At 37.1% G+C, this 12412-nt stretch overlaps 1 protein-coding gene across 2 annotated transcripts in view; it reads left to right on the forward strand.

Moving 5' to 3' along the window:
• The window catches only part of znf236 (zinc finger protein 236), a 72910-nt gene that overhangs the window by 44154 nt on the left and 16344 nt on the right, over positions 1-12412 (forward strand). For both annotated transcript variants that reach the window (XM_087286188.1, NM_001442776.1), the window contains 6 exon segments: positions 1695-1795; positions 3582-3733; positions 3832-4014; positions 5853-6144; positions 7326-7429; positions 9931-10356. In XM_087286188.1, the coding sequence (XP_087142314.1) occupies positions 1695-1795; positions 3582-3733; positions 3832-4014; positions 5853-6144; positions 7326-7429; positions 9931-10356 (1258 nt within the window).

Here is a 12412-nt window from a genome sequence, read left to right on the forward strand (position 1 = left end):
CAGGGTTGAGCACCCCTGTCGTAAACATAAAGATGGATATGAATGTATGTTTCAATTTGGTCAAGGTGATTTGAAGTTTCAGCGGTTGGTTGTTATCTGGGAATAACATACTGTGAACTGTTGTGATTGACCAGAATTGAGTGTTCCAGAGAGTCGTGTAATAATAGAATTTCTCTCACACCTCTGTGCTTAAAGTCCGGAAGGTGTGACCGTTTTATATTATTATTATTTTTTTTAGTTTTGTGACTCAGTTCCTAGAAACACAGAATATTAAATGAGAAAACAGTGGCCATGGCTTGCTCTTTCTACCTGGAGCTGATTGGATGTAGTAAAGTAGACGTTACATTCAGGAAATCAGATCAGGAAAAAGGTTTGGGGAGAGTTATTACAACCTAACAGACACCTCCTGCTCACCATTTCTGTTTGTTGTCATAACTGCTAGTCGGAGGGGTGTGGTTAAGTGTGTTAGCCACGCCCAATACCTCAGACAGACCTAGGGCCCTATCATAGACCCGGCGCATCAAGGCGCAAGACGTGTTTCCACGACGTGTTGTTATTTTCAGACCAACGCAAACCAAATTTTTCCCATTTTCTGCTACGTTTGTTTAAATAGCTATTTGTACCACTTAGTGAACTCATGGGTGTTTCGGTCTAGAAAAGAGATGTGTTAAGCACATTGTTGGCGCGTTATATGTGCTTAAACGCCTTAAACACATTGCTGAAAACACGCAGGATTTAAAGCAATACACAAATATCTTTACAAATGAAAAAGACTTAAAGGATTAAAATATTTATAAAAATATTAGCCTACTTTCTACGTAAATATAAAAACCACTGACATTTTGCTTTGGTATAATGCTATTATTTGTAGAATTATTTATTAAATGCATATTTATATTTGTTTTGTTAAAAACAAGCTTAGATTTGTCCATCTTTCAGGTTTTGGACCATTTGGGGCATAACATATGTATTTGGATATAACTCAGTTTTCAGAACACACTTCGTTATTATTGTTCATTTATTTGTTTGCTGGAAATTAGAACTGAATTTAGAAATAGTTTTGAAACAAATCTTTGCACTTAACAAACTAAAGTAATTATGTTGGCTAATGAATGTCTGTGCGTACAACACGTTTCCTTATCCACAAAAGAGTGAAAGTAAAAGTAAACGCAGATTGGAGGAGGCTCATTCTCTCATCCACTCGCTGCAGATGCTCTGTTTAACTGTTCGCTCGCTAGTGAAACATTCAGTTTTTCCATTTACAAAGTCTGCCATGTAAATAGCAAATCCGTCATGATGTGACGCAACTAACACCTAAAGGTAATTGGAGATGAGACTCTGATTTATTCTCAAAATACACCTATAACTCATTAAGAGAATAAGCTCAACCCTGTTAGACCATGCAGCGCAGAGTGTATTATTCCGTCCTTAAAATAGCCCAATTGGATTTGGATACGCCCTTAATGCTTTTGCGCAGAGGAATTGTTCACCACAAAACTAGCAATGTGAGCTGACGAAATAAATATGATTAGTTTTGATTTCATTTGTTCTTTAAATAAGATTTCAAATAATTCTTTTGTTGTTTCAAATGTATAAAAAAATGTGAGTGGGCCTTTCTCCTTTACTTTTGATATTGTTATCATTAATTTCTATTTTAAATATGTGCATATGTGTTTGTCTGTCTTTGTGTGCAGACAAGTGGTTTATTACAGGAGGCTAGTCAAGGAGAACTGCAGCTTTCTATCCAGACACAAAGCTTCCAGGATGAGGATGAGCTCAGCAAGAGAGTCTATCAGTAAGTTCACACGCTTAAAATACAGAGAGCAGTGAATCATTTTGATTATAATTAATGTTGTCATAAGATTAAGATTCAGCTTGGTTCATTACTGGATGAATTAGATTTTTTGAAGAATAAACAACTGATTTGGTTAAAAAGAGGTAGGACAAATGCTGATTGTGCATGTCACAGTTTTAATTACCATTCAATTTGTTATCATGTTGGAGTATCAAATAGATATTTGAATTGTGATCAAGCAATCTTTTAATGAGTTATATTGCATATTTACAACCATTGTTAATAAATGTAAAATACTTTTGAAACCTAAATGAAATTTGTTAATCATATAAAGCAGCCATGTCTTTTTAGAAGAGTTGGAATTAATATAAGATAGGAATAGGAGATTTTTTGGAAAAGAAACAACAGATTTCATCTTTTTGTGGAGTAATAACTTGGCGAATCTTGTTCATATTGACTCTTCTAAAGCATAAAAAACACCATTACCCTATTTGCAGATATTAAAGAATCTTGCAAAGTGAACATTCTGGTTTACCTGAAAACCAATGCCAAAGTCAGTTATTCTGCTTTGAAAATGTGCGTTCAGTGTCAGAATGACAGAATCTGTCTTTATTTTACAACCCCAAATTAGAAAAGGTTGGGACAGTATGGCAAATGCAAATAAAAAAGAAAGAGGTGCTTTCAAAATTTAATTTAACTCAAAGTTGGAACAATAAAACATTCACCACTTTGTAATGTTGCCATTCCTTTTCACAACAATGAAAAGACATTTGGAGACTGAAGACACCAAGTGATAAAGTGTTTCAGGTGTAATTTTGTCCCATTCTACCTGCAAGCAAGTCTTAAGATGGGCAACTGTGTGGGGTCTTCGTTGTTGCATTTTGCACTTCAAAATATGCCACAGATTCTTTATTGGAGACAGGTCGGGACTGCAGGCAGGACAGTCAAGTACCTGTATTCTCTTCCTCCGCAGCCAGGACTTTGTAATGTGTGCAGAATGAATATGAATAGGGGTCCCTAGAAAAGAAGCCCTGACACAACCCCATACGGCTTTTAAACTTTGCTGGTTGCTGGTAACAGTATGGATGATCCTTTCCTTCTTTGGTCGAGAGCTCACAGCGTCCAATTCTGCTCAAATAAAATACCTGAAATATTGATTCATCTGACCACAGTACACGTTTCCACTGTGTGATGGTCCATCCCAGATGCTAGAAGTTGACGGTGCTTCTTGACACTGTTAACATAGGTTTAGTTTTAAAAGTTTTAACGGACATTTGTGGATGTAATTACGTATTGTAGTACTTGATAAAGGTTTGCCAAAGTAGTCCTGAGCTCATGTGGTGATCTAGATGAATGACGATTCTTGATGCAGTGCCGCCTGTAACTCCTCCCACTTCCAGTTTACCCATTTATATTTCAGCACCCCTGGTTGCCTTGCGGCTAGAAGACATCAGGAGTCTCCGAAATGAGACACAGATTCAGAGTTATGATAATCTAGATGAGGTGGGGTTTTATTAGCAAACAATATAAATATTTTAAACATAAACATTAGCAGAGCAGTTTACATTGTAAGGCTCGATCTTCAGCCAGGTCTGTAGATTCCTTTTTGTGCCGTCAATCTGTCAACCACAGAGAAGTCAGAAAAAAACTCTCCAATGTTTTGAATTTGGACTGCAATACCTAGTTTAACCACTAGTCTTGTTTGTTTGCTAACTGCAATATCCTGTCACATTAGATGCATTTGGTTCAATTTGTGCAGTACTACCTAACACGATTTGTTTCTCAGGTGCAGTTTGTGTGATAAGGGTTTCAAAAAGTCCAGTCATTTAAAGCAGCATGTCCGCTCCCACACCGGAGAGAAACCGTATCGGTGTAACATCTGTGGACGGAGCTTTGTGTCCTCTGGAGTGCTCAAATCACACCTGAACACACACACAGGTAAACCTGCACTGAAAAGTTCAATCCTATTATTTATTTTACGACACATTGCTCATACCATTTCTCCTCTCTGCTTTTTTTTCTTCCTGCTCTCTCAGGGGTGAAGGCTTATAAATGTAATGTTTGTGAGACCTGTTTCACCACTAACGGTAGTCTGAATCGGCACATGATCATCCATTTGAACACAAAGCCCTTTAAATGCATTGTGTGTGATGAGAGCTTCCGTACCGTCATGCTGCGCAGGAAACACATGAAACTCCTGCACGCCGTAGGCCCCAAAGGTACTGACAAACTGGGACGTAAATACCATTAGGGCTATATAATCTCATATCACGATATAAGGTTGAAGACAGAGTTATTAGCCTTCCTGAATTATAACCCCACTGCCCTATATTTTATTCCCCAGTTTCTGTTTAACGAAAAGAAGATTTTTTCAACACAATTCTAAACATAATAGTTTTAATAACTCATTTCTAATAACTGATTTCTTTTATCTTTGCCTTGATGACATAATGTTTGACTAGATATTTTTCAAGATACAGTACTAGTATTTAGCTTAAAGTGCAATTTAAAGGCTTGACTAGGTTAATTAGGCAAGTTGGGGTAATCAGGCAAATTCAAAAGCAGATATTTAAAAAAAAAAAAGATGAAGACCTGTAACCATTCACTTCCATAGTAGAAAAAACGGTAACACTTTATAATAACTACATACTATAAATCATTTATTAAGCATTAGCAAATAGTGAATTCATTATCCGTTAAGCATTAACTCTACATTAATAAACGTTAGTAAGCAGTTTATAACTGCAGCTACAAATGCTGTATTCTTGACTTATAACCACATTTAAAATGTGCTTAATAATTGTATTTTCATACATAGTAAATTATTTATTTTTCATTACTAAATTAAGTATTGCATTATTTACAAACCAGTTGTTTTTAAGAGTAGTTGAGGGTTTTAAGGATCATTTAGAATGAGTTAGTAAATGATTTATAAACTATTGAAATCAATGTGTATATAGCTTATTATTCAGACATATAATAATGGTTACTATGTATGTTAATAAATGCTTTATTAACTCAACTTCACCTAGTTTTGTGACCTAATCTAAAGTGAGGACTAATCATGCTTTATAAATCCTTTATAAATGACAAATAAAGGCTCAGTTAAATTCTAAACAGGAAAAATGACATTATTTATTCCTATTCATAAGATACACAAATGAAACTGTACTTCAAATAAAAAAATAAATCTTTGCAACCTTATCTAAAATAAAATCACTGAGTTTAAACATTACATTTTATTACATAGTTTAATTATTATATTGTTGTTTTATCCAGTTTTGTTGTATTTTGACACTCCTGTTATTCATCAATGTTTAAACTTTGCAGTAATTTTTAATTTTAGAAAAGATTGCAAAGATTATAGTTCATTTGATTCTGAGCCTTTATTTGTCATTTATAAGGGATTTATAAAGCATAAATAGTCCTCACTTTAGATTAGGTCACAAAACTGCATGAGGTTGAGTTAATAAAACATTTATTAACATATTAGTTAACTATTAGTATATGCCTGAATAATAAATAAACGTTGATTTCAATATTTTATTAATCATTTACTAACTCATTTTGAATAATCCTAAAAACCCTCAACTACTCTTAAATACAACTGGTTTGTAAATAATTCGATATTTAATTTAGTAATGAAAAATTAATCATTTACTAAGTATGAAAATACAATTATTAAGCACATTTTAAATGTGGTTATAAGTCAAGAATACAGCATTTGTAGCTGCAGTTATAAACTGCTTACTAACGTTTATTAATGTAGAGTTAATGCTTAACGCATAATGAATTCACTATTTGCTAATGCTTAATAAATGATTTATAGTGTGTAGTTATTATAAAGTGTTACTGAAAAAAACAAAAAAATGATTCAGCATTTTTCAAAATATTTTCTTTTGTGTTCATCAGACGAAAAAACCTCAAAAGGTTTGAATCAAGTGAAGGGTGGCTAAATGATTTTCAGTTTTGGGTGAACGGTCCCTTTAAATTTGTCTAATTGAGTGTTTTTGGAACAGTATAAACAGATATTAACATAAAAAATGTCTGTCCACAGTTCTCGAAACCGATGAAGCTGGAGAGGAGGATGATGGGTCTGATCGCTCAGGGCTGAAAAGAAACCGCAACGGTATCATCACGTTAACTGAAGAGCAGACGGCAGAGCTGGCGAAGAGAGACCCAGGGGACGAGGCGTCTCTGTCAGAGAAGGTTCTTGCCCAGACAGCTGCCGAACGAGATCGTATTAGTGAAGTAAAAGATAAATGTGTTGAGCTCAACACTGAGCCCAAGTTTGCAAACCGCTGCCAATACTGCCCAAAGAGTTTCAAGAAGCCCAGTGACCTTGTCAGGTAATCTTCTGTCATGATACGTTACTTTATTACAGGGTGTCCTTGGAGGCTTAAAAGTTGATGAATCACCTGTATAGAGCACACTAGCACATTATATGTGATGCATTGCCTGTATACTTTACTAAAAAGATAGGTCTTTAATCTTGTTTTGAACAGCAAGAGGGTATCTGAGCCTTGGATATTATCAGGAAGGCTATTCCCGAGTTTAGGAGCCATAAATGAGAAGGCTCGACCTCCTTTAGTGGACTTTGCAATTCTTGGTACTAACAAAATCCCTGAGTTTTGAGATCCTGTATGTATGTATGTATGTATATGAAGGAAATTTCAGACGGCACTTAGAGGTTTTTGCATCAGAACTCTGTATTTATTTATACATATATATTCGTGTCCTGATAGGGAGGTAATGTCCGATTCCGATCGAGTCTGAAACCGTGTGAACAGGCCCGATTTCAGATTACTAATCGGATCTGGATATCCCTACAAGGCTCTTTAATAGTGCTTTCTTACACAGTCAGTATTAAGTAAGAAAACAAAGTTAAAATGTGTTTACGATGTTAAAATACGTAAGTTACAATGTGGTCAGTGTGACCGGATGAAACCTAAAGTGGTGATAAGGTTTTGAAATGAATAGAAAAAAGTCTTTAAAATAGGTTCTATTGAATTTCAGTGTCACTTTTATTCTTAGAATATTGAAAACTAAAGGGGTAGTTCACCTAAAAGATTTAAATTCACTCATCCTTTACTTATTTTAAACCTTTATGAGTTTTATTCTTCTGTTGAACACAAAAGAAGATGTTTTGAAGAAATATCCATTGACTTCCATAGGGTTTCTCTTGTTTCAGGTTTTTAGCTTTCTTCAAAACAGCTTATTTTGTGTTCAACAGAAAAAAAAACTCATATAGGTTTGGAAACACTTGAGAAAGAGTTGGTTTAATTTTTTGGGTGAACTATCCCTTTAAATTTATTGTGTTTGTTATTACACCATCATCACCTGCAAGAATGCTAAATCAATCACAAAAGTGACTTTTATTGTGAATTTAGTGTGAGATTTATGAGCAGGATCAATTGTCACATATCCCAGTCAACAGTCTGAGAATTAGGGAATCAACTTGTGGGAAAGAATTTACCATTTTTGGCCTTAAATATTTAGCTTGAGTGTAAGCTTTTTTTTCCTTTTTCAGACATATTCGAATTCATACAGGCGAAAAACCGTACAAGTGCGATGAGTGTGGAAAGTCTTTCACAGTGAAATCCACACTGGACTGTCATGTTAAGACACACTCAGGTGAGTTACACCTTGCAATAGACGTAAATGTGTGGATGTGAGTTACATGTATACGTTAAAGCTTTGAAGTGGAAAGATTAAAAGTGTAATAATAATCTTTGTTTAAAATAGAAATAATTTAGTTTCAAAGTTCACACTTAGCTGATGATTGATAATAAAAGCTTGTTTGGCATGCTGTCACGGGAGAGAGCCCTGAGCTTATGAGATCCAATTTTATGTGTTCAATTTACTTGTAGTGCATGTTATTTGGACTGTGCGCCGAAACCGGGGAAAACCCACATGAGTAGGGGGAGAACAGGCGAAACTCCGGACAGAAATGTTGTCTGGTTTAGTAGGGAGTTACACCAAAGGCATTCTTGCTGTGAGGCAACAGTGCTAATCACTGGGCTGCCGTGTCGCCCATCTGAAAAGGAGGAAAAAGTAGTGGTGGGTGGGACTGGTTCTTCAAGACGAAGATATTGAGAAAAGAAAACTCTGGTTATTTATGGTGAGTTAGGAATCATCTGGATAATCGATAAACTTCACTTATTGAGAAGAGTAAAAACTTTTTATTATTTATTGTGTTGATACAGGGGCGCAACTACACATTTACTGAGGGGTATGCGGGTTCAAATTTTGTGTGATCCCTCTTATTTTGGCAAACTAATAATTAAATTAATTAATTAATAATAAATGAAGACAAATTTTCAGATTAACCTTATAACTTTTGACATTATGTATGATTTGACAGTTTATTTTGATAAAAATAAAAACAAATCTAAACAGTTACATCTACATGAACACTTTCGGCTGTGTGACTGCATGTTATTGTGTTAAATGATTTTGAATTCAACAATAACAATGTTATATTTTTATAAAATGCAAAATATTTTTTTTAACAAAACATATTTATTTATTTTTATTATTTAAAACTTTTAATAAGGGTAATTTTAAAAATAGTTTTGACACAACGGCGCCCCCCTCCATGTGTGGCGCCCCTATGCGCTGCATATACTGCATACCCCCTTTTTGCGCCACTGTGTTGATGTACTGTATATCCAAAAAATCCAACCAATAAATGGTTAAAAAAAAGGTTATTTTTTTCAATACAGTTAAATAAAATACAAAAAGTCATGTTAAAAAAACAGTTCTTCCTTTTGATATGGTGTCGATATTTCTTATAGTCCAGGGGTCATCAATCTCGGTCTTGGAGGGCTGGTGTCCCTGCAGGGTTTAGCTCCAACTTGCTTCAAGGCACAGAGGGGTGCTCCTCTGTAAATGGCGTGTACAGAAGCTGATCTGGGATCAGTTTATTGTATGGAGCGCGTCTATCAGTCAGCGCTTATACATGCATTCACTGGTTCAGAGGTTGCATATGAAAGGTGACGATCGATGCACAGCTTTACTCGAAAGAAAGTGAGATAGAATGGTAAAATATGGGAGAATTTTGGCAAAAACGTGAGGGTTTACATGAATCTGACGAGATAACGCAAAACATCTTTACGAGGGAATGCGAAAACCTTAGTTATATGTTTTCCTATCTCTCAGTTTTTTTTTTCCACCAATTTCTTTTTCTCACCATCACGTCCCTTCCGGGTCTCAGTATATATGTATTATCTCAGCTAGAAGAAAAAGCAGTTTTTAATATCCTTTTTTTATTTTAAGGTCAATATTATTAGCCTCCTTAAGCAGGGCCGTTGCGTCCATAGAGGCGACCTAGGCGGCCGCCTAGAGCAGCAGTATAGAGAGGGTGGCATCCGCGACACCTCCCTTACCACCCGCATCCTCAGTTATGTCCGCGACACCTTCTTCACCACCCGCATCCTCAGATATATTCGCGCATAGACGACAGAATAGAGAGGGCGGCGTCAGCGACACCTCCATCAGCACCCGCGCGTCCTCAGTTATATCCGCGCATAGGGCGGCAGAATAGAGAGCGCAGTGTCCGCGACACCTCCCTCCCTCAGCACCCGCGCGTCCTCAGTTATATCCGCGCATAGTGCGCTCACTGCACTGGAAAAGAGGTCCGCGACACCTCACTTCATTTTCATAACCGGTCACTTTCGTTTTCACATTGGGGTTGAGGGCGGCGTGATCGTCCTCTGCCTAGAGCGGCAGTTCAGCTTGCTCCGGCCCTGTCCTTAAGCAATATATTTTTTGATTGTTTCCAGAACAAACCAACATTATACAATGACTAGACTTTTTTTCCCCTAACTTGCCTAATTAACCTAGATGAACTGCACTTTAAGCTGAATACTAGTAAAAAATATCTAGTAAAATATTTTGTCAATGTCATCATTGGAAAAATAAAAGGAGTCAATTTTTAGAAATAAGTTATTAAAACTATTATGTTTGGAAAAGTGTTGAAAAAAATCTCTCCATTAAACAGACATTTTTTGGGAGGGGGGGATATATAGAGGGGGGCTAATAATTCTGACTGTATTTTTTTTACATTGTAGACAAAAACAGCCTTGTTTTCTTTCATCCTCTTACACATCCCATGTGTTCGTGTGTGTGTGCAGGGCAGAAGCTGTTCAGCTGCCACATGTGCAACACATCCTTCTCCACGAAGGGCAGTCTGAAAGTCCACATGCGTTTACACACAGGCTCCAAACCCTTCAAGTGCCCGTTCTGCGATCTCCGCTTCCGCACATCAGGCCACCGCAAAACTCACATCCAGGGTCACATCCGCTCATCTGACCGCAAGTCCAAGCGGAGCTCCAGCGCTGAGCCGCAGAACTCAGAAAGACAAGAAGTGCAAAGCGTTCCTCAGTCTCAGCATCCCTCCTCCGCCGTGGACACTCAGCATTCTGTGGGCTTACTGCAGAGCGCTGCCACAGATCCTAACATTTACATCCCAGCAAACCCAGTGCTCACTGGCCAGTATGATCACAGTCTGCTGCAGCAAGGGCTGGTCGGACAAGCTATACTGCCTGCTACTGTGTCAGGTAATGGCAAACACTTTAACAAATATTATTATGCAATTAAGGGCGTAGATTTGCTTTTGAGATTGGTGGGGACCTAATTTAAAAGGGGACTTTAGTATCTCGATTGTTGTGTTTTCATAATTAAAATAAATTGTGATTAGTTGCACAGCCATTAAGGTAGACTCAAAACGAACTTGACTTAAAGTGACTTAAAGTTATTCAATTATATTCTTTTTGTGTTCATTAAAAAAAAAAAAAAAACTAATGTTTGAAACAAATGAAGGGTTTAATGAAAATGGTAAGTAATTTTGGGGTGAACTATCTCTTTAAAAATGCATGCAGATGATAAATTTTTACTCCATTATGTTTAAACTCTATATTAAACTATAATCCCAACATTGCATATCCTGCGATGTGTCTATTGTGGATGCACACATTGCGATATCGATGCTGATATATTGTGCAGCCCTAACTTGAATATAGGCTAGTTGTCTTTACTTCTTTTCTGTCCTTGGCTCTCGCATTGTTATTGAAGTGTACTACCTACTGCACCACTGCTTCACCCTTCTAAGATACTTTCGCAAAGGAAAATTTTTGTAAAAGCCTCTAATTAATAGCATTACAATATGGAAAGGCATCCTCTTACATGGTTAAACTGGTCACACTGCACTTTTCTCCCCATAGACTTCCATTCATACGCATGCGTTTCTTGTTCTGATGCATTTGCAATGCCACAAGTTTCGCAGTTCGGTACGTTGGAAAGTTCAAGATTGGTGAACTCTGACCTGCAAATTCACATCATGTGAATGCGTGAGACCAATAAAAAAACAAAACATGACCTTTCTGGACAGAAATGTAAAATACAGACCAATCGCTCGCTTTCTTAAATGTCTAATCATCTTGTTTAATCCTGTCCCTTTTCGCAGCGCCGTACAACAGAATTTCACATGCTCAAACTCTAGTGTGACCGTGGCTTTAGACTTTGCCACAATTTTACAGTTTTTTTGCTGCAAAAAAACCCCTGTCCAATACCACATGCATTCTTTACAGTTCATTCCTGTAATATGCGCTGCATTGTGTGTAATTTTAAAGCTGTTACAGTAACGTACTGCATATTAGGAATTTACTAAAAGTACTGCCACTGAAGTTGAAGACAAACATGAGACAGTTAAAGACAAAATAGTCACTTAATTAAGTTCAATGCTAAATGCTAAAAATAAAGGTTTTGTACTGCAAGTGGAAAATGTAAATACATGACAGTAAAAGTACTGTAATAATTGTCATACTGAAAAATTAAAATGTGTAAAAAAAATTGTATCATAAAAAGAAGTTTTGGTAAGGCTCTGCTATTAAATTTTTATATAAGTTACGGTAAAGAGGCAGTGCTGTCAGTAAGTTACCGCAAAAATACAACTAAATGTTTAACGGTGTATATGCAGGCGGCAAACGTGCTTTCTCATCTTAAGCCTGGTTTATACTTCTGCGTCAAGTGACCGGCGTGACCCACGGCGCATGCAACGCCCGTAGCTGTGCATTTATACTTCTGCGCGCTGTCTCTGTCGGTCTGCATTGAAACTTCTGAAACGCTAGTTGGCAGGGAGGTGTAAATGTTCCTCTGTGTCGAGTTTCTTCTCTGCTGTTTTGCTTTTCCTGAACACTTCCTGAATGTACAAGTGGCTCAAACTCGCTCATTTTGAGGCAGGAACAGGAGGACGTGCAACAACTTTAACTATGAGGTTAACATAAAACAAAACTTTCCATCCGGAGCTCCTTCACGGGACTCCACACTTGTAAACAATCGCTGCATCGGGCTCGCACCATTCGCTCGGCTCTCGGTCCCGCCCAGACTCGTCAGCGCTACCAAGCCGACCAATCACAGAGCTTGCGCTACGCGTCGTTGCGACGTGTAGTTACATATTTTAAAAGGTGCACGTCAGCGACGGCCACGGGGAAGGGCTATGCGTCAGCGCCGTAGCATACGCCAGCGTTTGACGCAGAAGTATAAATCAGCCTTAAGCATTACCAAAATCAATTTTACATAGATATAAAAACAAATTTAAACAAAAAAGATTGTTGC

The sequence above is a fragment of the Danio rerio genome, chromosome 16, assembly GCF_052040795.2.
Source record: "Danio rerio strain M-AB ecotype USA chromosome 16, GRCz13ab, whole genome shotgun sequence".
Taxonomy (NCBI): Eukaryota; Metazoa; Chordata; class Actinopteri; order Cypriniformes; family Danionidae; genus Danio; species Danio rerio.